General features: G+C 41.5%; 2 protein-coding genes across 15 annotated transcripts in view; both read left to right on the top strand.

Moving 5' to 3' along the window:
- Positions 1 to 8308, top strand: part of LIMS1 (LIM zinc finger domain containing 1) — a 71207-nt gene extending 62899 nt beyond the window's left edge. For 4 of the 7 annotated variants that reach the window (XM_083735635.1, XM_083735637.1, XM_083735638.1 and 1 more), the window contains exons 5-10: positions 184 to 333; positions 1248 to 1398; positions 2175 to 2267; positions 3872 to 3920; positions 4834 to 4909; positions 5416 to 5616. In XM_083735635.1, coding sequence (XP_083591761.1) covers positions 184 to 333; positions 1248 to 1398; positions 2175 to 2267; positions 3872 to 3920; positions 4834 to 4909; positions 5416 to 5563 — 667 coding nt within the window. In that variant the 3' untranslated portion in view covers positions 5564 to 5616. Of the gene's footprint in view, positions 1 to 183; positions 334 to 1247; positions 1399 to 2174; positions 2268 to 3871; positions 3921 to 4833; positions 4910 to 5415; positions 5617 to 7170 lie in introns of those variants that run through there. The other 3 variants (XM_083735636.1, XM_083735634.1, XM_083735633.1) reach the window with 1 other exon arrangement.
- Positions 8309 to 12084: 3776 nt separating this feature from the next.
- Positions 12085 to 27070, top strand: part of RGPD4 (RANBP2 like and GRIP domain containing 4) — a 36090-nt gene continuing 21104 nt past the window's right edge. For all 8 annotated transcript variants that reach the window (XM_083735416.1, XM_083735414.1, XM_083735415.1 and 5 more), the window contains exons 1-13: positions 12085 to 12413; positions 16657 to 16724; positions 17194 to 17305; positions 18665 to 18817; positions 19258 to 19488; positions 20378 to 20529; positions 20853 to 21045; positions 22238 to 22328; positions 23177 to 23386; positions 24541 to 24716; positions 24810 to 24985; positions 25277 to 25400; positions 26126 to 26287. In XM_083735416.1, coding sequence (XP_083591542.1) covers positions 12339 to 12413; positions 16657 to 16724; positions 17194 to 17305; positions 18665 to 18817; positions 19258 to 19488; positions 20378 to 20529; positions 20853 to 21045; positions 22238 to 22328; positions 23177 to 23386; positions 24541 to 24716; positions 24810 to 24985; positions 25277 to 25400; positions 26126 to 26287 — 1923 coding nt within the window. In that variant the 5' untranslated portion in view covers positions 12085 to 12338. The remainder of the gene's footprint in view (positions 12414 to 16656; positions 16725 to 17193; positions 17306 to 18664; positions 18818 to 19257; positions 19489 to 20377; positions 20530 to 20852; positions 21046 to 22237; positions 22329 to 23176; positions 23387 to 24540; positions 24717 to 24809; positions 24986 to 25276; positions 25401 to 26125; positions 26288 to 27070) is intronic.

Genomic DNA, 27070 nt, shown 5'->3' with positions numbered 1-27070 from the left:
GTTTTATGTTAAGGCTTTGTGTGTGTGTGTGTGTGTGTTTTTGTTATGGATTATTGCTAGTTTCTTTTCTACAAAGCTGAAGCAAAAGCCCTTGTTACATTTTTGTGGGTTAAAAACAAAACAAATTCCAGTTCTAAGAACCTGGTTCCTTTTCATTGCTGTTTCTCCTTTGCTCTCTCTTAGACACCTTTGCCGTCCTTGCCACAATCGGGAGAAAGCCAGGGGCATGGGCAAATACATTTGCCAAAAGTGCCATGCTATCATCGAAGAACAACCCCTCATCTTCAAGAATGACCCTTATCACCCCGATCACTTCAACTGTGCCAATTGCGGGTAAGAGGAACTGGGTGGTTTTGTTTTTTAAATCTTTAGAATGGAAACTTTAGTATCAAAGTGGTTGATAGTTAAGCATGAATGCAAATACAGTCTTACCACACATTTACCAGTGAATAAGATATTTATAAACCTCTTGCAGCCTGGTCCCAAATAATTTCCATTGTGTTCAGTTGGGGTGAGTGTGTGTAGGACCCATTCTGCACATACTTTTGCAAAAGTAAGTCCCAGGTTATATGTATGCATATGATCACTTTACTTTCCTCAGCAAGGCCTTTTTATCTGGGAAGAACCTGGTCTAGCTGAGGCTCTGGCTAGTATAAACTATTCAGGTTTCTACACTCAACTTGTAAAATAGCCTATTGAGATGAGAGGAATTTAGCTGAGGCATGGCGCAGTTTATAGGCCCTGCTTCTTTAATTCTCTAAGCAGGATGTTGCTTTTACTTTTGAGAAGGGTTGTATTCATTTTGCCCCAGATGTATTTTACCTCAGCAGGAGTTCCGTGAAATCACTTTGAACAGCCTGCCTTCTGTTGAGTGGACCATCTACTGATTTTCACTGGTGCTCCTATAGACTGAAAGCATTATTCGCCATCCATTTTTGGTGATTCTCATTTTGTGCAACAGGAATCCCCACTTGAAATGGATGCCGTGGGGTTTAAATCTGAAAAATGGTTTGTTTTCCCAAGGATCATTTCATATGGCAGCTTTCATGCCGTTGTATTTGGTTTTCAGCTACTGGCTCAACAGTTCCCAAATATTTTGCTGTGGGTATTCATTCCAGTTTGTAACCAAATTATTATTATTATTAATAGTATCATGTTTTCTTTTGCCACCATATCCACCAGTTGAAATGCATGCCTGTATTTTCCTTCGCTGTGTCTTCACATTTCTTTTGGTACCTCCTGAACAGAAAGGAACTTACTGCTGACGCCCGAGAACTGAAGGGGGAACTGTACTGCTTGCCTTGCCATGACAAAATGGGCGTCCCCATCTGTGGAGCATGCAGGAGGCCAATTGAAGGACGAGTGGTGAATGCTATGGGCAAACAGTGGCATGTGGAGGTGAGCCATGGGTGCAACAACCTAGATAATAATACGTCAGAGAAAGGAATCCTCAAAATAGGGAATTCTGTGTAATTTCATAGGTTGTGGTAGTTTACTTTATAAAACATGCTTTAAGGAGCACAAAAGAGAACAACAACAACAACAACAAAAAAGAAGTACAAAGGAAAATACCAAAATAACTCTCGTCTAATCATTTTAAGATGGGACGCAGGTGGCGCTGTGGGTTAAATCACAGAGCCTAGGGCTTGCTGATCAGAAGGTTGGCGGTTTGAATCCCCGCAATGGGGTGAGCTTCCATTGCTCTGTCCCAGCTCCTGCCAACCTAGCAGTTCAAAACCATGTCAAAACGGCGTTTCCATGCGCGGCTCTGGGTCACCAGAAGCAACTTAGTCAATCTGCCCACATGACCCAGAAGCTGTACGCTGGCTCCCTCGGCCAGTAAAGCGAGATGAGCGCTGCAACCCCAGAGTTGTCTGCAACTGGACCTAATGGTCAGGGGTCCCTTTACCTTTTTTATCATTTTAAGAGCAATACTTAAGGTTCTATCCAGAGTTCTGCTTGTACAAAGGGACTCTCCTTCCTTTCATTTCCTCACAAGCCCTCAGAATTAGCTTCAGTGTTCTGGAGCAAACACTTAACTTGCTTCAGTACAGTGAGTTAAGAAGCAAAAATTAAATTATTTGCTTAAGATCACATAGGGATTAATTCAGATGAATTATCACTACATAAAACTGAAGGTAGTAACCCATACTTCTTCCCGCCCCCCCTTGCAGCATTTTGTTTGTGCCAAGTGTGAGAAGCCATTCCTAGGCCACCGTCACTATGAGAGGAAGGGGCTGGCCTACTGTGAGACCCATTACAACCAGGTATGGCTGCGTCTTGCATTTTGTACATTCGGCCAAAGACTTTTAGTATGTTAACTCTGAAACTTCGCTTCATCTACATTTGTTGTCTCGTAGCAAGTGCTGGCATGTGTCAAACCATGTAGATTTGACATTCAATTAATATACAGCATTTTATGAGGTAAAAAAAAAAAAATTTGAACAACAATTTGCTTGTAAAGCTTCTAATTCCATGATAGCCTACCTTTAATAGGCAAACTTTTAGATTGGAATATCTCCCCCTTTGTTTTATTGGTTCTTCACTTCAAAAACACATTTGGAGAACTGGTTTAAATTTGAAGCTGGAAAACTATAATGCAGATTTGCAATATTTTGCAGTGCGGCAATCCAGTCTGTGAATTCAAATACATGTGTGTGTGTGTGTGTTTATTTCAGCTTTCGTTACACATAGAAATCTTTTTTTCTGGTTAATTACCATGTTAGAAGAATCATATAAAATATGGACTAAGATATTCAGAATATAGTCATTTCTTTATTTCAGCTTGTTTAAAACTTTCCCATCTGAGGTTTGTGTGTATGTGTGTTTATCGTGTTCATAGTCCTATTGATCCTTTCACATTTCCAGTGATCTCTAATAAATTATTACTGAGTCGAAGTTTAAATACTCCTTTCCCTATTAATAGCTTTTTGTGTGTGCCAAAAGGTTTTTAACAGCTGTTTTTAACAGCTGCCATCGTACAGATGTAGAGTACTGCATGAGAACCTATTGTGAAATCCTAGACTGTGCATTGTGCTCACTTTAAACTGGGCACTGTTTAAGAGTGCACCGCCAAGTGGTCACTTGGGGTTATAGCTCAGACCACACACTGAACGCAGAAGGTGCCAGGTCCAGCCTTTGGCGTCTCCAGATCAGGCTCGGAAAGACGTCTGTCTTGATGGAGAGCCAATGGCAGTCAGTATGGCAGACAGCACTGAGCTGGAGGTCTGACTTGGTGTAAAACAGCATCTTGTATTCCTAGCTCAGCTGGTAAAGCAGGAGACTCTTGATCTCAAGGTCATGGGTTCAAGCCCCAAGATGGTCAAAAGATAGTGCATTGCAGGGGGTTTGACCAGATGACCCTTGTGTTCGCTTCCAACTCTACAATTCTATTTCTATATCTGAATGTGTTGGCTCCAGTTCCTGGCCCCCTTCTTCCCCAGCTCCCCTGGGGGTTGAGGGATCCTGCTGAATGGGGTGGGCTATGACACAAGGGTCCAAGAGGAGCCCCGAATATCTGGTAGAGGGGGAAATGGGGATTTCACCTTCGCCTCCTGTACCACAGCCCACTTCACTCATCAGGGTCCCTCAAGGGAGCATTTTTGGGGGGGGGGGGGGCTGCAGGAGGAAGCAGGAAAGTCAACTTCCACAAACACCATTAAATGCATATTTCTCTCAATCCAAACTAGTGTGTGTAGCTGATTTTTAAAAAATCAACTCATAATTACTTAAGAGATTTCCCCTCCCCCTACTTAATCTGTTCTGCTAATGAGAAAACATATGTTTTTAATATGTCCCAACTGCTGATTTTCATTTTCTAAAGTTTTATGAATGCTTGCATGACTATGGAATATTTTCCCCATTTCTGCAGCTCTTTGGTGATGTTTGCTTCCACTGTAATCGTGTGATTGAAGGAGATGGTGAGTCTCTGTGCAGATGCGCTTGTGTCTTCATTTCAGGGGTTTTTTAAATAATAATAATAATAATAAACAATCCACTTAATACAAGTGATTTAAGAAAGGAGAAGCACACTGCAGGATAACAGTTGAAGTTGAGTTCAAAATAAAATACTCAAAATGAAATACTCATGATGCTAAGCATGAGCCTGAAATATTATTTCACGAAACGAAAGTGGGTTTCCAAGTCAGCTTATAGTCAAAAAACAGCAATCAGAAAATATAGTGAGGCAAATGAAAGTGGACTTGATTTGAAAGTTCTCAGATAGATAGATAGATAGATAGATAGATAGATAGATAGATAGATATAGATTTAATTTCTTATACTGTCCTTCATCCAAAGCTCACGGGTGGTTTACAATTTAGCAACACAAAAATACATACCATAATAACAAACAAAAACACAATTTGTGGTTTAGACCACAGAGCCACCCGCGTCCCTATTGTGTAAATAATACACAGTTTCAAACAACATAATAGTGATTTCAAAGACATTGCTGGGACTGAGGTCCCGTTGCTCAGTCCCAGCTCCTGCCAACCTAGCAGTTCGAAAACACACCAATAGGTACCATTGCCGCAGGAAGGTAAACTGTGTTTCCATGCACTCTGGTTTCCATCACAGTATCCCGTTGTACCAGAAGCAGTTTAGTCATGCTGGCCACATGACCCAGAAAACTCTCTGCGGACAAATGCTGACTCCCTTGGCGGCCTGAAAGCGAGAAGAGCGCCGCAACCCCATAGTCGCCTTTGACTGGACAACTGTCCAGGGCTCCTTTACCTTTTTTACCCTACTTGCCATGGAATTCCGATGATAAATATAATCTACTCTGCCGCTGGTAAACAGATGGCTAATCTTGTCATTTCTCCTCTTTCTCAGTTGTGTCGGCATTGAACAAGGCGTGGTGCGTGAACTGCTTCGCGTGCTCTACTTGCAACACTAAGTTAACACTCAAGTAAGTTTATCAGATGTTCATGATGATACATGAAGCAGTGATGTGGCCACGTTTGTACATGATGTCAAACCATGGTTGGTTTAGCGCCGCAGCATGGCTTGTTTCTGCAGGTTAACACCCTGGATAACTGTTTGCTGTCAGCGATTTTACTGAACTCCCATCATCCCTGAACATTGGCTATGTTAGCTGGGCCTGATGGGAACTGGAGAACAAGGTTCCTTCATTGTAGCACACATGTAGTGTGCTTTTTGTCTTTTGTGAGTTGCCCTTAGAGACTTCGGCTATGTGTGGAAATGGGGAAGCCCTTGATGGTTTCTCACACCTGCACTGATGAAGCCATTAATGATGCAGCCTCTGCCAAGTGACAGGGACATATTTTCCTATTAGTACATTTACTACTTTAACTCTGTTTTTCTTTCCTGCTGAATTCTCCTTGGTTTTGCTTCACCTGTATCTTGACTCTATCCTGTTCTCTCCTCCGTTCCTTCTTTTCCCCACCTGTGAAGGGACAAGTTTGTTGAAATCGATCTCAAACCTGTCTGCAAACACTGTTACGAGAGAATGCCAGAAGAATTTAAGAGGAGGCTCGCCAAACGGGAGCGAGAAGCAAAGGACAAAGACAAACACAAAAAGAAAAAGCCTGTCTGCCTGTAAACATGCTTTGTTCCTACCTCCCAGCAACTGCGCTCCTTCCTTTCTTCCTTTCGGTCAGTTTTAGGGAGTTCTCTTCTTTTTAGCTTTTAGGGGCAAGAACCTTTTGCTGCCCCTTGCCTTCTGGGCAGTTTTCCAAAGGGCGCATATCAGTGGTAGGCGGCCCAAGAGGCAAAAGTAGGTGAGATTATGAATGTCTACTTTACTTTTATACAGCAGGCGTGGTCCTCCGATGAGCACCACACAAAAAGGCAACTTCGTTCTGAGTAACTGGATTAATTTACATGCAAGTCCTTTGTCCCCAAAACACATATGGAGCTCTCTAGGTGACATACTCTTCTAGCTCTGATGTTTGTTTTGTATTTGCGTCTATTAGAACATAGCTATTGAGGCTGAGGTGAGAGGCAACTTGAACATATCTATCCCAAGGCATTTGAAAATATTTATCCCAAGGAAATCCCCTGGGAACAAAGATAGTGGGTGGTAGTCAACAAAGTTTTTTACTTAGAGTAGACCTCTGGAAAGTAATGGACCTAACTCAGGACTTGCCGATCAGAAGGTCGGCAGTTCGAATCCCCGTGACGGGGTGAGCTCCTGTTGCTCAGTCCCAGCTCCTGCCAACCTAGCAGTTCGAAAGCACATCAAAGTGCAAGTATATAAATAGGTACTGCTCCGGCGGGAGGGTAAACGGTGTTTCCGTGCGCTGCTCTGGTTCGCAAGAAGCAGCTTAGTCATGCTGGCCACATGACCCGGAAGCTGTACGCCAGCTCCCTCGGCCAATAAAGCGAGATGAGTGCCGCAACCACAGAGTTGGCCACAACTGGACCTAATGGTCAAGGGTCCCTTTACCTTTACCACCCTGTGCATCCACAGAGCAAAGTTTTGCCACCCCTTTCATAGGATACTGTTAGACCAGGGAACTTCTTGCAGAAGCACCTCCACAATGTGTACACCAAGACTGGAAAAGAGTCTTCTGTCATTGTGACCAGCTCTGAACCTGATAAGAAATAATGGCAATCTTTGGATTCAAGATTTCCCCAACAACATTTTAAATGGATTCATAATAATGATTTTATTTTTTTTTAAAAAAAAACACAGTTCATCCTTAAGAGTGACTTTAGGTGTGCATTTTGGGGGGTCAGAGCCATAGCCTTTACAAGCAACATAACATGTCTGACTTTTTAAAAAAATAATAATAATCACTTTTTAAAGGCACCATCTGTATGAATGCTGCAGAGCACTATTCTGTGCTGCACAGCACATTAATGATAGGTGAGGTGGCGATCACTCTTTTTGCCTGTATTTCTTTCTTTATGGGGGGGGGGGCATGACACCCAGAAGCATAAACTAATAAAGATATGTGTAAAACCGCCCTAAGACACCCACTTTCCCCTCAGATGTGGGAATTTAAATTATGATTCCTTTGAGGACTAGTACAAATCCTGGTCTTTATAAAATTGTAAAAGTCAAAATAGTGTAACCTACACTCAGTTTGGGGTGGTGGTAATTTATATATAAAATTAGTTTCCAGCAAAACCTATGAAAAGATTATTATTTGCATTAAGACTTTGTTCTTTCCCCACTACCCCCCCTTTTTTTGTTCATTTTAGAAACAAGTTTGTGGAATTTGATATGAAGCCTGTCTGCAAGAAGTGCTATGAGAAGTTCCCACTGGAGCTCAAGAAGCGACTGAAGAAATTGGCTGAGACGTTGGGAAGAAAGTGAGGTCCTCCTCTCCAGATCTCATCTTGCTGTGCAAAGTTTAGGAAGTGCTATTACAGACTTATTTTTGTTGAGTCTATGAAACCCAAGTGCAAAAAAAAGGAGAGTATTCCTCTGCATGACTAGCTTCATATTAAAATGTTTGCCTCTCTACCTTGACAGTATACCTCTAAAAACTCTTTACATGTTATGTAACCTCATATCCAACCATTTAAATTCTGAATTTTACGCGTATATAAATTTGTAGATATATACATTGTATATTTGCTTAGTAAGGGGCAACTGAAAAAGGTCCCAGTTGGTGCTGAATAGCCTAATTTAACATATCTAGCAGATACCCTCACCAAATAGACCAAACCTCATTTTACACTAAACTCTGGCATAGTATGTTTTGCCATGCAAGCGAAGCACATGGTTCAAGCAATTACCCTGAGGCTGCAATTCTATACAAACTTACCCAGGAGTATGTACCATTGAATTCTGTAGGACTTCTGAGTAGACATATGTAGGATTGCACAGCTAAACCCAACAAGAGTGTTTGGCTGGCTTGTGGCAGTAGAACTGAATTGCTACATTCTACCATAGACATTCTATGTAGACATTCTACATAGACATTCTACCAATGTTCTTGTGGCATAAGTGAGGGATTAGAGGATTCTAGCTGATGAAGTACCTTTTCCTTTGCTGTGAGCCCTGATATACATTAAAAATTCTGAGTCTAATGCACACACTTCATGTTTTTGAGGCAAGGAGTTATTGTTGCTTGAAGTCTGTTTGCGAACTAATGAGAAATGACATTCACATCTGCTGTTGCCCTGAGGAAAGCTTTAAAAAAACAAAACGAACTAGCATTCTCAGCCTTAGAAGTCCATATTCTGCCAGGAAGCCTTGTTGATCATGCCTGCTAACTTACCAGAAATAACTCTAAATATCCAACAGTCTTAGATCCACTCATCTGGAAGTAAGCCCTAGTGAACTGCGTGGGTCTTACTTTTGAGTAGACGCATCTAGAGTTGCATTGTAAATTACAGAGATTCCATTCTTCACAGCTCCTTGGATGTGAACCATAACAAAGCCTATACAACAAATGCTTTGTTCGAAGATTAACAGTGTTTGTAATTAATTGCAGTTACAGATAGGTAGCCGTGTTGGTCTGCCATAGTCAAAACAAAAAAATTCCTTCCAGTAGCACCTTAAAGACCAACTAAGTCAGTTCTTGGTATGAGCTTTCGTGTGCATGCACACGAAAGCTCATACCAAGAACTGACTTAGTTGGTCTTTAAGGTGCTACTGGAAGGAATTTTTTTGTTGTAATTAATTGGTGTGAGCAGAGTCTTGGCTGTAGTTCTCAAAGAACTACAGAAAGACAACTCTGGGATCCGTCATTTGAAAACTGCAGCTCAGAGCTGGAAACATAATAGTTCTATATCGCGAGAAATATGTCTACGCAAAGCTACTTGAATTTTGTGGAAACCTTCTATGTAACAGAAATATTCCTCTGTGCTTTTTTATTTCATTTCCTTGTTGTGCCTTATTCTGCCATACTTAAGCAATATTAGTCAAAATATGTACCCTTTGTATACTGTTATTTTGTATTTATATGCAGAAAATATATGCCCAGTATTTGAAAAGGTTAAGCATTTTTAAGATTTGTTTTTTTCTAATGATGGAAGATGCTTGAGTTTTTCAAAAACACATTTTCCAACTCAGCTTAGTTATTTTAAAATAGTATCTGAAATAGAAATCTGAAAGCATCCCGGTTCCAACTGAATGCTTGTTGTGCCACTAGGTCAATAAAATACACTGTTAACTACTTACAATTTCTAGCCTCTATGCTACGCTGTGCCTCTGGCACACCTCCCTGCATCCCATTGCCATGGTGTGCATTAGCCCCAGCAGCATAAACAGCTGCAACTGCACACCTGCCAGAGCCCAGGTATCCTTACCAGCACTGGTTAGCAGGAGCAAAGCCTATATAAAGAAGAGGAAGGTCAAGTTCACAGCTCCTGATGATTGCAGCCTTCTTAGGACAAAGGTTTGAGATCCCCCTAGGGAGAAAAGGACTCCATCCGTGTGGGGCAGCCTGTGAGCATTTTGGTGCCACAGTCCCAAGGATACTGGAGTATGTCTGCTATTTTTCTGCTTTTTTGTTTGCAAGTTAACTTCTTCCCTCCTTGGAAACTGTTCCATGGGCATGGGCTCTGAGACAACACTCCCAACCCCGTTTCCTGGGTTCCTACCTGTTAGAAAAATCATATTTAGTAGAGAAAATTACATTGTCAATAAACTAGGTCACGCATGCTGTGGAATTAACAGGTTTGGTGGAACCCTGGTTTTGACCCATTTACGAAAAAGACACCTTTTAAAATAACTTCATCATATTCTCTTATCTCGCACCCCATTTTTATTGGTAACAGATGTGACCAGGTCTTTATGTCGCCTTGTAGCTCAGCCTGCAAATGGAAACTTCACCCTTCTATACATTCCCGCAACTCTTCCTGGAATAAGGAGAACCGACTTCCCACAAATCTGCCTTTGCCTTCCAGTAACGTAGTCACATTTCTTATCAGCATACTTTCAAAAACAACCAAAGTATGTTACTGTTTCACTATCTGCTGTGTTGCCTGGTTATGTTCTTCTCCGATGAGGACTGTTTTTGTCATCCTTATCGTCGGTCCAGCTGCCAAGGTCTCACACCCGCTGCCCCTTCAGTGAAAGATGAAATCTGCTTGCACAAAGCTGGACCTTTTCATTGCTGTTGTCTATTTGATTATATCACGGCTGTTCTCGTTGCTGAATTCAGTGGTTCCTTAGTCCCCTGTTATTCATTCAAATATTTTTTTAAAAAAACCACTTCCATATGTAATACCACAAGGCAGCGTGCAACCTAAAAACAGTGTTACAGCAAAAACAATAGAAATGTCAAACACATCAATAAAAGCTGGTTGGCAAAGAATCTTTGGTTTGAAAGGGAATAATAAGAGTTTATAGAAGACATCTAAAAACCAGCAGGGGTGACTCCTGCTGAACCGCTATTGGCCAGCAGGGCCAAGCTCAGTCCCTGGTAATGGCCAGCTGAACCCCGGGGGCATGTGGAAGCACTAAAGGGCCTCATCAGAAGGTATCGGTGATTGTGGCAGAGCATATGGAATAAGGCAGTCCATATGTTACTTTGGCTCCAGATTTTTGGCTCTCTGAATTTACACAAGAACCATGAACCTGGCTGGAAAGCAAATTGGTAACCAATGCGGCTCTCCCAGCGGCAGAGTAACATGGTACTAATAGCTTGCTCCTGTGAACAGTCTGGCTGCTACGTTGTGCGCTAGTTGCACCTTCGGGACCAGATGCAAGGAAGGCCCCACATAAAATGATGTTACAGTCTTCGGGCCTTGAGGTTGCCAGTGTGGTCAGGCTCTCCTGGCCCAGGAATGTTTGCAGCTGGTTTACCAGCTAAAGCTGATAGAAGGCGCTCCTAGCCAGAGAGGTCACTTGGGCCTATTAGCGACAAAGATGGATGGAGTGCCCCCAAGCTGTGAAGCTCTTTCTTCAGAGGGAATGCGATCCTGTCGAGAACAGGCAGCAGACGCTGGAATCGCCCACCCACAAGGCCTCCATCTTTCTAGGATTCAAGGTCAGCTGGTTGGCTTGCACCTGGTCCAGTAGCCTAGGGCTTGCACAGCCACTCCTGACTCAGATGTAGTAGAGATACGGAAGAGAACATTACAATCAATCTCAGGACACTTCGCAGTGGAACAACTCATGAGGGTGAGCCTCTCTCATGGTCCATATGGAACAGGGTGTATGTGATGGATTCCATACGTGTTGGAACCAGGATGCACAACAGATGTAAGAGAAGAGGTGTATGAGCCATTCCTCACCTGGGGAGAGTTGTGTGCAGTGCCAGATTTACATATTAGCTAAACAAGCTATAGCTTATGGCCCCACTCTCTTGGGCCCCCCCAAAAAAATTAAAGGGAAATAAATCTGGATGTACATTTCCAAAATATAAGATAAAAAACAAATAAAACCTACATACAGCAACAGTGTTTTGTGTTGTGTAGGTTCCTATGATGTAAGTCATGGGCCCCGCCTGCTAGCCTGCTCCCTAAAATATCACTGGTTTGCTCATTTTTATATATAGGGTGCCTACATTGTGCATGAACTGGTTGCACGGCAACATATAGCATGCAGCTGCCAGTGCAGCACAGTTGAAGTAGGTCAAGCTGTTGTACCTGTTAGCTAATATTAAAGAGTGCTTGCAGACTGATGATCAGGCAGCATAGACTAAGGGCATGAGCATATATTCAACACAAAAAAACGACAATTTGTTGTTGACAAAGGACAGCTGGACATATAAAGGGCCCCATGACCTTCAATAGCTTAGGGCCTCATCAAACCTAAATCCGGCCCTGGCTGTGTGCACAGAGGGAGCTTGTCTTTCTCCATGCATCTTAGAATCATAGCACTGTAGAGCTGGAAGGGACCCCGAGGGTCATCTAGCCCAACCCCCTGCAACGCAGGATAATCTGCTAAAGGTGGCCATCCAACCTCTCTTTAAAAAATCTCCAGTGAGGGAGAGTCCGACTCTTTTTGTTGCAGCACGTTTTCACGAAGATTCCCACTGGTTGCCCTGCATTTAGCCCCTCTCATGTATTAGTAGCTCTTGTCTATAGCGGCGGAATGGGGGGGGGGGGGAGAGAGATATTCCGCCCGCCACGCGCTGAGGAAGGATCACTCTCTTACTTTTCGTATCTCTACGAAGCGAAGCTGAGCGTTCATTCCCCGGTGCGCAGCTCTAGGGTGACAGGACGTCACTTCCGATCTCTCCCTCTCTCTCCCCCCCCCGCTATTTCCGTCGCGAGGCCGCCGACGCCACAGCGGCGGCTGTTCCCTCTGCGCGAGCCGGCGCGTCTGCTAGCACGTCATTCCTCCTCGAGCGGCGTCGCCTCCTCGGACCGGCGCAGGCTTTGGGCTCCGCGCTCTCGCCCTCCCTCTTCGAGCCCGGGGAAGGAGCCTGAGGGGCCCGTTGGCGGCGGGCCCTCCTTCGCCCGCCACCATGTTGAGGCGCAGCAGGGCGGAAGTGGACCGTTATGTCTCCTCGCTGCAGGCCTCGGCCTCTTCGCCCAGGGAGGTGAGGCGCTTTCGTTTCGTTTCCCTTCCTTCCCCTTCCCCCCTCAAACCGATTTTGAGGGGAGTTCAGAGGCGACCCGCCATTGGTCCCGTTGGCTGTTTGTTTTGAGACTCTCCTCCAATGACTGGACGTGAGCCGGCGTCGGTTAAGGAGGGGAGGGAGTTAGTTTGGATTGGCAGCCGCCTCTCGCGCGCCTCTCGGGGTTCGAGGGGCGCGGCTGGCCGGGTGGGATTAGGGCAGCGCCTGCTCGCGCGTTGGGCCTCCTGTTCCTTGGCTCCAGTGTAACAGAGGAGCATGTGGGATTGTGCCATGATGATTCTAAGGGGGCGGGGCTGTGCTAGGTGATGCAGCTTCACGAGTGGGGGGGCTAGTGGGGGGGGGGAACCACCTTCCAGCCAAAGGGTCTTTCCTTCAAAGCCAGGGCCTGGTGGGGCCAGATGCAAAAGTGGGCAGGGCATCTGTCTGGGCGTAGTCAAAGGGGGCGTGTTCAGCTCAAATCAAGTATGAATCGAAAGTGGAGGCAATAGTACCGTTCCCTGTTTATTTGTTTGTTTTGTAACACAAAAACCCCCAATAAGAACTAATTTTTTAAAAAGTGAATCAATAAAATACTTAACTGAGGTACTGCCCCCTGGCAACATAAATGCTGCTCCTTGTAACATAAATCCTGGCTATGTCCATGTTCTAACTAACAAAGTTACATCCCAGTCATGCAAAAGTAAGGGGTTTCTGTACCCTGCTAAACACACAAATATACACTCAGCCCTCCTAGGCAAGCAAGATGTAAGAGCAGAGTTGAAGGGCCTATTCCTGCCAGGTGAAAGCACTCAAGTGGCTTGGGAAGGGGTGTGGCCTGGGATGGTCCTGAGTGCCTGGAAGCGTTTCGTGCCTGCACAAATTCTGGAATTCGCTCTACGCGGGGCTGCCCTTAAAGCTGTCCCAGAAATTCCAGCGGGTGCAGAATGCTGCAGCAAGGCTCCTCACAGGGTCTCTGCCATGGGAGCATATTCACCCAGTGCTTTTCCAGCTGCACTGGCTCCTGGTGGAGTACAGGGTCAGATTTAAGGTGCTGGTTTTGACCTTTAAAGCCCTTCACGGCCTAGGACCCTCGTACCTATGGGACCATCTCTCCCGGTATGCTCCACGGAGGACCTTAAGGTCCATAAATAGCAACACTCTAGAGGTCCCAGGCCCTAAGGAAGTCAGATTAGCCTCAACCAGAGCCAAGGCCTTCTCAATACTCGCTCTGGCCTGGTGGAATGCTCTGTCTCATGAGACCAGGGCTCTGCGGGATCTGATTTCTTTCTCCAGGGCCTGTAAGACAAGAGTTGTTCCACCTGGCCTTTGGCTTAGAATCAGTTTGATTCCCTCCCCCTCTTTCTTTTTCCTTTCTCCCCCTGGGAAGAGGCTGCATCCTAATGTTTTAATGTTGTATTTTAATCTTGTTTTTTAAATTGTATTTTAATCAACTTGTTTTTATTATTGGTTGTTAGCCGCCCTGAGCCCAGTCTTGGCTGGGGAGGGTGGGGTATAAATAAACTTTATTATTATGATGATGATGAAGAAAAGAAAAGCCAGTGTCTAATGCAAATTCTTCTTTTTTTTCTATTCGTAAAAAGACAGGCGCCATCTCCAGGCTTGTGCTTGGTAATCTTAATGTATGGTGGCTTTTCCATTTGACTTTCCTCCAGCTAATGTATTGTGAACTTTCCAATGTAAACAGGCAGTTGTGGTTCGTGATCTGTCTGTGAACCAATATCTTAGGTGGAACCTCCTTCTGAGAAGACATATATAGGACTGCCCTCTTAACCCTGTAATCATTTCACTGTGGCATCATATAGCACTCTTGCCAGCTGCCTCTGGGTGTGGTTTAAACTTTATAAATGCTAGTTTAAAAATAGTTGGCATAAGGTTGCTCAACTTACCTTCTTAATGTTTTTTTGCTTTAAAAATCCATTCACAATTACAGTGGCCAGTGGTTATTGTCCTCATTAAAAACAATGTTTTTTTCTTCCAACATATTTCATGTGAAGTAGCATTTGGTAATTGAACACTTAACCATGTGTTTGTGTATTTTAAAAATATTTCCTGCAGTTTTCTAGGTGCTACATCATGGATAATTTGATATTCCTATACTGAACTGTATAGTTTTTTTCCTCTCCCCCTCAAAAAAAACCACCCTAATGTTGCTTTGGTTAGGTTTCACTTCCCATTCTTCTTAGCAGTTGTGAGTTATGTCCTGGCAGGAATTGGAAGTTCTCCTTCCTAAATTCTAATTAAAAATCATTGCCTTTTCTTACTTGAGGTTTGTGGGGATTATTATGGCAAAAAGCTTGAGATAGTCTAGTTTGTTTTTGTATTCTTTGATCTCTTGTCTCTCTGATAAAAGTATTTCTGCCTGAGATGGACATAAAACTAATTAATTTAGGACAAGGCACAGAAATAACTTTCTTTCATCAGGCAAATGGGGTATTCCCCTGACGGTACATATAAATGACAAGTTGCAGAAACTATTGAGCAGTTCTTCATATAGGTAGGCAATGCTATGGACAATTCAACTAAAGGGAATAAAAAAGAATCCCTGACCTAACATGAAAGTTGCATTTTGTTGTCTTGACTGTCTTAATGAAAGCATAGTTTCTGAGTATAGGAAGCTGCCATACATTTTGCTGTTACTCCCATCTCTGAAACACCCAATTGACAGTTGTTACTTGTCAGCTTTGAATAATTCACATGGTGGTATCTATATGATAGATTTTATGCTTATACAGAAAAAGGCTGTTACTGGGCCTTAGCAGATAATGGGTGCACTCTGCACTTAAAGTATTGAGCATGCTGCAGGAAGAAAATACAGGGTGACATTAGATGATCTCTTTTTCCTCCCCTGTGTACCCCCAAAATCTCCAGATGATCCACTAATCCCTAGAGCAGATTTTGAGGGCCAACAGAGAGCATAACCCTTGTTACATAAGTGGATACCCAGCATGGTTTTGACTCCAGGGTTCTGCTGCATTTGGCACAAAGCGTTAAGTTTTGCTCTAAATGCAAATTGCAGGAGGGACTACATTTCTGCCCTGGGTCCTGGCAGTTTGCAGCTCTGCTGGTTAGTGCTGCAAAGTTCACAATTTCTGCAAAGCCTAGTGTTTGTCACTGGTGCCATTAGCTGAAAGTTTCTATCAATATGAGGACCTCTTTCTTTGCCTTCCACTATAAATAGCCACCATTGAAAACAGCAATAAGTAGATACAGTGGTGCCCCGCAAGACGAACGCCTCGCAAGACGGAAAACCCGCTAGATGAAAGGGTTTTCCATTTTGGAGGCGCTTTGCAAAACGAATTTCCCTATGGGCTTGCTTCGCAAGACGAAAATGTCTTGCGAGTTCCTGCGGGGTTTTTCCCCTTTTTTCCCCCTTTTCCTAAGCCCTAAGCCGTTTATCAGCTGATCTGCTAAAAGTCGCTAATCCACTAAGCTGTCAATGGGCTTGCTTCGCAAGACGAAAAAACCGCTATACGAAGAGCCTCACGGAACGGATTAATTTTGTCTTGCGAGGCACCACTGTACTCAGAATTAACAAGAGGTAAGGAAGCAAATGAACACCTCAATCTTAGTCATTGATTAGGCCTTGGCATCTGCATATGGTGCTATTGAATAGGCCTTTGTCCTCAAAAGGCAATCAGTATGACTTATACTTGGATATTTCATGGTTGCAAAACTTTTTTATATATATAAACATTATTTAAGCATAGATTAGGTTAATTTGATTAGGCTGGTAATGGAGATGTAGTTGGCACATAACTTCCATCTTGGATCAGTGAATGTTCTTTGTCAGAGGACATCCAACCACCCAGGCCTTGACTGGTGAGGGAGGCAGTTTCAGGAACACTCTTTGAACTTATTTTTTAAGAAATACTTTAGCATCTAGCTCAGCTCATTACAGTTTTTAAACAGCAGGTAGAACAATCATTATTACATGGTCTTCAAGATCCTCAGCAATTTTCAAGTGGTCTGAGGGGTAGGAGTTTGGGAATCACTGATCTAGAGGCTTGCTGTGGTTCATTCCTGTCACTGGACAATAACTTATTGTGATGAATTAAATGCTTAAAAAGAGGCTTGGAAACAGCTCTTTCTCACTCTAGCATTGTAAATATATAGGATAGAGTTATGCAGATAAAATTCTGGCTCTTCAGTGACCAAACTGTAAGTGAATTACTATCAGCATTAACGAAAGTATTTTTCTCTCTAGAAATCCATGAAAGGATTCTTTTTTGCTAAGCTGTATTATGAAACAAAGGAATATGAATTGGCTAAAAGGTACCGTAATACAAAATATTATTCTTTAATTATTCCAATGATTTATTTTACTCTGATTCAGAATAACTTGTGTTTGGTTAATTGTTTGAGAGAACTCTGCATGATGAGTGTTGATAGGCTTATACCAACCATCCCCAACTTGCTGTTCTCCAGATGTTTTGGCTGCAGCTGATAAGGCTGAAGATCTAAACATCCAGAAGGCACCAGGTTGGAGAACGCTGGCTTTTACTAATCATATATAATTATTTTCAGGTTTTATATTGTTCCATGTAGAACTAACACTGGCAGTTGCTTCATAACCAAGTACTGTGGTTTTTCCATTGCTAAATTAAATATGCCAATCTTGGGGCTCCTAATTCACATTTATAGCATGACTATCAAATGCATTGACATCACCTACGTCTATTCTGGAGTGATATCATTAGTTATTGATGGCTGCTATGTTAACTTGCTGTGCTGTTTTTTAAAGGTACATATCTACATATCTCAGTGTCCAAGAAAGAGATCCCAAGGCACACAAATTCTTGGGACAACTCTATGAAGCTGAAGAAAACATAGAGAAAGCTGTAGGTTGTTATAAGGTAAAAAAAAAATGCTTCTACATTTTGCCTACATTATTGTTTCTAGAGGCTGTTGTATATGAAATATTTACTCAGATATATTTTATATAAATATATCTTATATATCTTATTTTATATAAAAGTATTTGTTTTGAGCATGGGTAAAGCATGGTTGTAGAGCAGTCACCAAGACTGTCCATTACAAGATGTAATTCTATAGTATTCCCTGGGGGGGGGAAGGGTTCCTAGGGTAACAATATTCCCACCTCAGATTGCCACACAGAGAGTTGGCAAAATAATTTGAGTGATTCTGAAACACTTAACAGGTCATTTAGGTTGCTACATTATGTTCAGTGGTATCGAAATTGGGTCTGTCAGGTCAATATAGTGAGGGGAACTTCCTGTTGATTCCTGAAGCATGAAATGTTGACCAGATGACTGTTGGTTATAATGCTGAGCTTCTCTTTGTTCTTTGTTCTTGATTCATAATTCTGGTATCTTTTAAATAGACCTTAGAGTTTCATAAACTTTCTTTTTTCTGGAAAGCACAGAACCAAACGAAATATTTTACACACACACACTTGGCATATCATCTGAGCTGGGCTGTCAAGCAGCAGGAAGTTATAGCAATCAACTTCTCATGTAAATTTCAGGGAATATTAGCTCTTCCATAATCTGAGCTAGGATCTCAACCTGATTTTTTCCTATCCCACCTTGGCACATAGGCTACTATGTCTTACTATGTGTTATAAGCTTAATAAAAATTCTACTTTAATAATGAAGTTTGGAGTAGGTGACAGGAATCCTGCTCAGCAGGCCTTTTGTGATGGGTTCCCCTATAGCTTTCAGAGCTAATGAAAGGAATTCAGTGCTGTCTTCTAAGTGATAGAATCACAGTATGGAATTTAGCCACATCTTGACTTGTCAGCTTGGGAAATGCTCAGACTGTGTTGTGGTACAGGGCAACTTGGCAAGGAAAAACAACACTTCTGTGAATCATGTTTCTGTTCTGTACAAATACTTAATGCTCTTATGATATTTCATAAGCATAGCATCATTCTCTAATGCTAAAGCATGCCACACCTGTCTAAAGGCTTTCCCTTTCTTGGTCCTTTGTGAATGCTGTGTTTATGAAGTGGGGAAGGCTACACTAATCTACAGAAGTGTGGTAACAAAGTAGTCACCTGCATCTCTTCCATCATTCTTCTGCACCTGAGTAGCATTGCAAATAAGGCAATGAAGTGATCTTCTTAAACAGCTGTATAAGCCTCTTTAACTTGGTTTATGTGTTCTGGTAGTCTATATTGCAACATTTTGTGTCACAGAAAAACAGAATTAAACTATATATACGGTACTTCTTCCTTTCAATTGTGGCTTTAGCGTTCAGTGGAGTTGAATCCAACACAGAAAGACCTTGTATTGAAGATTGCAGAGCTGCTGTGCAGTAATGATATTACCGATGGAAGAGCAAAATACTGGGTTGACAGAGCAGCCAAGCTTTTTCCTGGAAGCCCTTCAGTTTTTCGACTAAAGGTAACCTTCACCTCTCCCTCCCCACCTTGAGTTGTCACAGCTTACAGAATAAACCTGGGCACAATTTGGACACAATCTTTACATGAAATTGCCAGTATGAAAAGTTTGGCAATAACTTAGTAGTTGTAACTTTGTTAATACCTGCTGTTTTCTGAGGCTTCTCAAAAAAAGTAGAAACCTGATAACATGTAACACTTCCTTTCATAGTTAAGAAACTCCTGATTATTATTTTTAAAGCCCCCCTCAAAGAAACTGCAATGCATTTCCAGATTTGTAGTGGATTCAGATGTTTATTGCTATATTGTCTCAAAACTAGCTTGCTTATGCAGTGCAGTTTTATATAAAGAAGCAATAAGAATGATGTTATTCCTTGAGAATGATTGAAAGCCTTCTGTTTAAATAAATAATATAAAATGCCAACCCTTTTATCTTTACTGTAGGAGAGTCTGGTGGATTGCAAGAGTGAGACTGGGTGGAACCAGCTTCTTGATTTGATCCAGTCAGAATTGTGTGCCAGACCTGATGATGTTTATGTTAACATTCGATTAGTGAAGCTGTACTTATCAAACAAAAACCTTGCAGCTGCTGTGGCACACTGTCAGGAAGCAGAGAAAAAAATACCATTGCAGTCAAGCTTGGAATGGTGTTCGTGTGTTGTACATACACTTAAGGTTTGTTTAATTATATTTGTCTTGTAAAAATACTTATTTTTGTAATTTCCTATAGAAACTACTATAGTAACTTCAAGTGAAGACTAAACTTGCTTTATTAATTGGATCCAGTTGCATGACAGAACTTACTTTTGATCAGAGTTTGAGCAAGCAAATAACATTATAACAAGCAGGTCTACAAAGGCCTACAATTTGCTTTTACTGGGTTTTATCTACAAATACCCCTCGTGTGTAAGGTGTCTTCAGCCCCTAGAAAAGCCATTTCACATTTGACTAAGCATTTATAAGAAACATTGAGACAAAGTCAAAAGCTGTTCTTTCAAGTGCACAACCTTGTGAGAAGCCTGAGAACTACACTAGAATCTACCTATGGTAGGACTGCGTGAACTCATTCAAGTACCTGTGGAACAGCCCTAAAAAAGCTTCCTTCTGCTCATGATTTTGCCTTGCTAAAATATAGTGGGTCACCCCAGTGATCTAGAACATGGACAACACATGGAGGTGTTCAGGGCCTTCTGCAGTGCATGAAGCAGACTGGCATATTTTTGTCCTGCCACTCAAACCTCACTCTTCAGAGGGCATGTGCAAAATCCTGAAAAGTTCTTCCTACTCAGCATTTTGCACAGACCCTCAGCTCTTTCATTGCTACTTTTGGAGTCCACTGAAGTAATGATGCTCAGTTGGTGTCTTAAAAGATAGCTTAAAATATCACTGATAAAGCTGCTAAAAATAAAATCCTCACAGTCTACACGGAATAAGATTTTTGCTTTATATAATTTTGGGCTGCTGAATTTCAGTAGAGAATGAGTTAACAAAGTAGGGTCTGATCTTGCTTAATAAAACACATTAGAGATCTGGTGGCTGACTAATCAAAATATTTTTTCCCTAGGAATATCTTGACTCTCCACAGGAGTTGGAATCTAATAAACCTAATGAGCAAAAGACTAGATCCCGTCGGGATCTTTTGTTGGCTTATTCAAATCTGGTCGTAATGACACTTTCGAACAGAGGTGTAGAAGAAAGCAGAGAATCCCTTCAAAGGTATCTTGATTTGTTCAATTCAGAATGCTTCTAAATGATGGTCTCTTGATGAAATGCCCCATTTTTGTATTGTGAAATGTCCTTGCTTTTGTATTGTGTCCGCACGAAAGCCCCTTATTTCAGTTGAATGTTTTATTAGTTGCTTTCATGTGCTGCTTTTTGCACATTTGCAGTGTATATATGTGTCATGTATGGCAGAGGAACAATAAGCAGGAGCCCCTAGTAAAGAAACCAGTCAAAAGTATTTATTGGTGTTGCTGTTTCTGTAACAGTACTTTGTTGAGCCATGAAACTACTGTTATTAATGAACACTTGTCTTGTAGCTTTGATCATGCACTCCATTCAGTGAAACCTCATGCAGCTGGAGGTGATGAACTTTCTGTAACTTTCCTGGAAATGAAAGGCCACTTCTACATGCATGCTGGAACTCTGCTGTTGAAAATGGCCCAGGAAAGTGAAATGCAGTGGAGAGCTGTTTCGGAATTGGCAGCTTTATGTTACCTTCTAGCTTTTCAGGTAAGTTCTTCTCAAGTAACATGTTGCCCTCAATCATTTATAGTATTTGTGCTGTAGATTTCAGTGTTAAAGGTGCCAAGGTGTATTTGTATATGCATGATACTGCAGGGGGGTGAAATTTGTTCTGTTCGTGCTTTTTAATTTTTTTAAAAATTAATCAAAATGGAATGCTTTTCAGTAGAATTGCATATCTAGAGGTAAAGGAAATAAGTATGTGTGAAATCAGGAGGAATCTGCTGTCTGCAGATAATTTAGCCCAGCAAATTAATTTTGCTGTGCACCTTTGGCTTTCGTGAGAAGCCAACACATTGTATCCCAGTATACCGTACTATTGCCTAATTCTTGTTTGGAGAATAGTGTGGTTCAATGTGGCTGCTGCCTGGATGTACACACATCCTCTTCTGGCCCCTTTACTAAACTAGCTGCATTGTGTGCCATTATGGCAATGCACTAATGGAAGTTTTAAATATTTGATATTTGATTCTGTTTAATATTCTGTTGGGAGCTACCCAGAGTGGCTGGGGAAACCCAGCCAGATGGGCGCTGTATAAATAATAAATAATTATTTATTATTATTTTTTATGTATACATACAAATATATCTGTGATAATTAGGATGCTTTTCATTGCTTTGACAGGTTCTATCATCCTCTTATGCTAGTTTTCTCTCAAGCCAAAGGGTAGAGTCCCTAGCCCTGCCTTCCCAAATCTGATGCCCATCAGATTTTTTATTTTATTACAATTTGCATCATCTGTGATCACTGGCCATGTCTAGGACTGATAGGAATTGTAGTCCAAAACATTTGGAGGCCAGCAGATTGGGTGAGGCTACTCTGGACTCTCTAAAAGTTAACTCTATCAAATAATTACTATTGGATTGTTCTTAAATGACCTTCCACCACCATATTTTGATGAGTAAAAGCAAGACTTGCAGTTCAAAATACTATTCCTTTCCCTTCATTTCTTGAGAAAGAAGCAATAAGTCTGTATTCATTCAACTTGTCCTTGGCATAGAGCAATATAGAATCAAAAAATGTTCAGCTTGGCACTTTGGACAGAAATGTAATGTAAAATTTATGATTGTACTAGACATGATTTCTACACCTCACAGAAATGGATTTTATTCTTAAGCTTAGTATTATAATATATTTCACTGCAGAGCGAATTCTTTACACTTGTCTAATCTCTACCAGGTTCCTAGACCAAAGTCAAAACTAATAAAAGGCGATCAAGCTGAACAAGAGAAGTTGGAAATGTTAGCCTGTGATCGACAGAGCCAGTCTGGTAATAATATTAAAAATCAGATTTCATTTTAAAATCAAAGCTGTGGACATCTAGTAGCAATTCTAAAGCAGCGTGTAAAGACTTCACTCAGTTGAAATTAAAAGTAACAAACTTTTAACAGGCAATGCTAAAAATTCAAAGCATAATGTGGGTTTGTAAAGAATGGCAGCGCTACAGGCCTCAGCATAACTTCATTTTGTCCTCTTGACTAAGATTCATTTTCTGCCTTCTGAGTCTTCAAACCTACAGTTATTTCCCCTTTGAGCAGAATGTTTTAAATTTAAGAACTTAACTCTTTGGGTGATATTCAACAAAGTACTTTCACTAGCACAAGGATTTCTGCTTGTACTGTACAACGCAACTCCCCCTCTTTCTCCCCCCATATGCCTCACACCCTCCCCAGATCTGCCCTAGAAGGTTGAAGGAATCCCAGAACAGATTTAGCAGGGCATGGAAGGGAAGTTCTGTTGTGTGGCCAAAGTTCTTGTACCAGCGGAACTACTTCATTCAATACTGCCCTCTGAACTCAAGTTATGGACTTGACAAATTTATTCAAGGGGTTTTATCTTCCAAACTATTTTCATTTGCACAAGGACTTTCATTTGCTCAGTGGAGTGTTGCTGCCTCCTCCTCTCCCTAGATGCTCCCCAAATTTGTTCTGGGGGTTCCTACAACACTCTGGAGCAGATTTTATGTGGGGGGGGGGTGTCCCGGGGGGGGTGACTTTCATTGTGCAGGCTGAAGTCCTTGCATAAATTGAACAACTTCATTGGATACATGATATTTGGTGTATATTTGCCAAATAAAAACTTGACTTTTGGTTAATCATGTATATTTTACCTTTTCAGGACATATGCTGCTAAACCTAAGCCGTAGGAAGCAGGATTTTTTCAAGGAGATTGTTGAATCATTTGCAAACAAGAGTGGACAGTCTGCCTTAATTGATGCACTATTTGGGAGTGGTTCTTCTACAGAGAATTCCTTTCTTGGCACAGATGATATCAGAAATGTTGGTGTGCAAGTACCAGAATATGGAGAACTAGCTAGATACGATATTGGTAAAAAGATTGGTTTATTTATTTATTTTATATTCTAAATTCATTGCATATTATGAAATAGATACACATACAGCATGATACTTCAAGATTAAAAACACTGGAAGAAGCAGGTGAATTTAAATAGTAGCTCATGAAAAGATATTAAAGTGGACTGGGGAACATTTTTTGCACCAGTGACCATATCTTAATCTGCCCCCCCCCCCGACCAAATTTGACAGGAGGGGAAGTATTCTACCTGCCAGTAATGGGGGGTGGATCACATGATTGGCAGATAAGTTGCCCTGGCCATATGTCTAAATTCCTTGCAGTCTCTGCTGTCCTGTTTGAGCATGGGAGAGCAGGAAATTCATTTGGAAGCAAGTGCCTATTTCTTTGTTGTGTGATCGAGAGGTCTGTCCAAGCCAGTGTCTATAAAGCAGGCATTAGCTCTAGCAGGGATTGCTGCATTGTGCAGCAACAAAGAAAAAAGCAGGGTATTCTAGCTTTTGCTGCTCCACACAAAAGCAAGGAGGTTTGTTTGTTTGTTTGTTTGTTTGTTTGTTTGTTTGTTTGTTTGTTTGTTTTGGAAAGCCCAGGTCATGATGATGCTTTTTGGAGGTTATGTCAGCTGATTGATGGATGAGCACGGTTTGGAAAGATGACCTCGCAGGCCAAATGGAACCCCCTGATGGGTCCAGATTGACTCATGGACTGGAGTTCCCCCACCCCTCATTTAAACGAACTCACTTTTTCAAGTGTACCATTTTACATATAAGGGTATGCTTTGATTATCAAAGCAGTTTGCGTAACTTAAGATGCTAAATACTCTGACTAGTTGTATTTAGAAGCGGTAATGAATAATGGCTTGTGTACCATAGTAGATGGTGTTTATGTTTCTGTCATTCTAAACAGAATACTTGTGGACAGGTCTGTAGAAATCTAAATAGCCAGTGGAGCCTCAGTAACTGGCGAAACTGCATTGGAAACTGCTACTGAGCTATGTTTTGAACACCTGCTTTGTACAGGATGTAAGCGAGGCATTGATTCACATTTTTAACTGTTTTGGAATTAACATGAGATGATATTAACATGAGATGATGGCTTGCTTACTGTCTTCTGCTGTCGTATCACACAGTTGCATCTTTAGAAATGAACCAGCACTTTCTTGTTGTTAGGTGCCATTAGAGCCCACAGTGGTAGTCTCCAACACCTCATATGGCTTGGTCTGCAGTGGAAATCCATATCACCCCTGCAAACCTTTCGCAAATGGTTGAAGCAACTTTTCCACTTGCCTCAGACATCCAGACTTGAGACCAATGCTCCTGAATCGATTTGCATGTTGGACCTTGAAGTAAGGAAATGCTCCCAGCATTAATTTCTACCACAATTTGAGTTAATAAAAAGATTTATTGTATAACTTAAAATATGTGTGTATGCAAAACAGGTATTTCTGCTTGGGGTGATATTTACCTGTCATTTGCAATTGGAAGAGAAATTTAATACCAAGTACACTGTGCACCAGCCTCAATTCCTACCACTACCAGTATGCAAGCAACTTTGTACCGAGAGGCAGAGGGCCTGGTGGGATGCTGTTTATGCTCTTGTTCACAAACAAACTGTGTAAGTATGACTTTTTTTGGTTATAGTAGCCATCCTTACAATAGACATGTGGCTGTCGACTACATATAGCAGCTTTTAATGCCCATTTCTCATGCTGAAGGATTAGATATATGACAGCTTGTGTGAAATGGCTGGCTTTTATATATTTACAAGAAAACTTTTTTGATCCTTTGTCTTTTGGGTTAAGAATGGACTTTATAACTTTTAGTCTATAGATAATCAAGCAGAAACTGGTAATTAAGAACTACATTATGCAGCTGACGCATTTCTGTTGCACACGTTACTCTTCAGGTCCGGGACAGCAGCAAAAGTCAGGCTTCTAGTCCAACATGAAATAAGCATCCTCAGAGCCTTAGGTAAACATGGTCTTCAGCCAGCTCTGATCGTGCACTGGGCAAAAAGTCTCCTTAAAACAGTAAGTAAGAAGATGCCATTTTCAATAAATTTGAAGTTATAAAGTTAATTTCTTAACCTTGTATGATCCATGCAGCCTATTGCAGGTATTTAGATTATATGTGGGGAGAGAAGTCTGGAATGTAATTGCCACCATCTTTTAAAACACCAGTGGAAAACCTCTGGCCCTGCCTAAATGACTTAAGCTCCAGATATCTGAAAGACCATCTCCATCTCTACTAACTTTCTCTAGTGTTAAGGTCTCCAGGGGAGAATCTCTTGGTAATTGTTGCCTTCAGAGGTTTAGGGAATGGTGGCCCAAGAGAGGGCTTTCTCTGTGGCAGACCCTAAATTATGGGACTTCCTCCCCATCATTGTGTCTAGCATCTTCATTGTATAGTTTTTGCTGTATGCTGAAGATACAGCTCTTTACCCTGGCCTTTGGCAGTTAAGGTATTTTGTTTTGTAAATTATTCAATGAATTGTTTCATTTGTCTTATAATTGTGACTGTTTTACCAGCTTTTATAATTGTATATTCTGTTGTCATAATCCACCCTGTAACCTTCCAGTGATGGGTGGGTATGAAATCTAATAAATCATAAATAAATACAACACTTGCATGTACAACTGGAATTCTGAATGTTTATAGAGAAATGTGAAATAGTGTCATCAGGGTTATCATTGATATATACAAATGATTTACTGAGTTTAACATTAAAAATAACTCAAATTATGTTACTTCACAGGGTTGCAGTCTTAATTCTTTCTATGACCAAAGAGATTACATTGGACGAAGTGTTTATTACTGGAAGAAAGTTTTGCCAATGCTTGAGACAATCAAGAAGAAGAGAAGTATTCCTGAACCAATTAACCCATTGTTCAATCACTTTCATAGTGAAGATATTCAGGTAATAAGGCAGCTCAAATCTTCCTATGGTAGTCTTTATATTTCTAAATGCTTTTGGGGTCTTATCTGCAGTTTCTTACTTTGATGCATAATTCTTGTTGCCGCTTCTCTAACTCAACCCCACCTCCATAAGCGGTTACTGTTTACATTCCAACTCTGGCAACAACAAAAAAGCTACTTGCCAACTTTTGAACCAACAGCAGATCTGTCTGCTTCCACCATTAGCGTACTTTGAGACCCACACATTTGGAATTGGTCCAGTCTTCCTTCATAGGCCACAAATGTTAATTATGTGCTGGTAACATAATTTGTCTGCTAGCTAGGTGTTGCTCAAAATTTTATTTTATTTTATTTGGAAAGTGGAACTTAACTGATCTCCCTATTTGACTTGGATGACATGCAGTCATCAAACACAGCACATGATGGGTCTTAACATAATGAAATATGAGAGGTTACTGAGGTATGGATCATAGCAGTTAATTCTCCAGAAGAGTGGAAACACCTAGGTCACAGTTGCTATCTGAACCTACAAGAAGAACATAATAGCCCTGCTGAATCAGACCAAAGACCCATCTTATCCAACATCCTTTTCTCACGGTGGCCAACTAGATGCCTATGGGAAGCATGCAAGCAGCGCCTGAGTGTAACATCACTCACTCCATTTATGATACCCAGCCGCTGATATTCAGGGACATACTGCCTCCAGCAGTGGTGGTAGAACATCTCCATTGTGGCTAGTAGCCATTGGTAGCCTTTTTCTCCATATATAGGAGCTAGATGGTGT

The sequence above is a fragment of the Podarcis gaigeae genome (genome assembly GCF_964106915.1).
Source record: "Podarcis gaigeae genome assembly, chromosome: 4".
Taxonomy (NCBI): Eukaryota; Metazoa; Chordata; class Lepidosauria; order Squamata; family Lacertidae; genus Podarcis; species Podarcis gaigeae.
The sequence above is the reverse complement of the archived record's forward strand: the minus strand, read 5'-3'. Positions and strand labels throughout refer to the sequence as shown.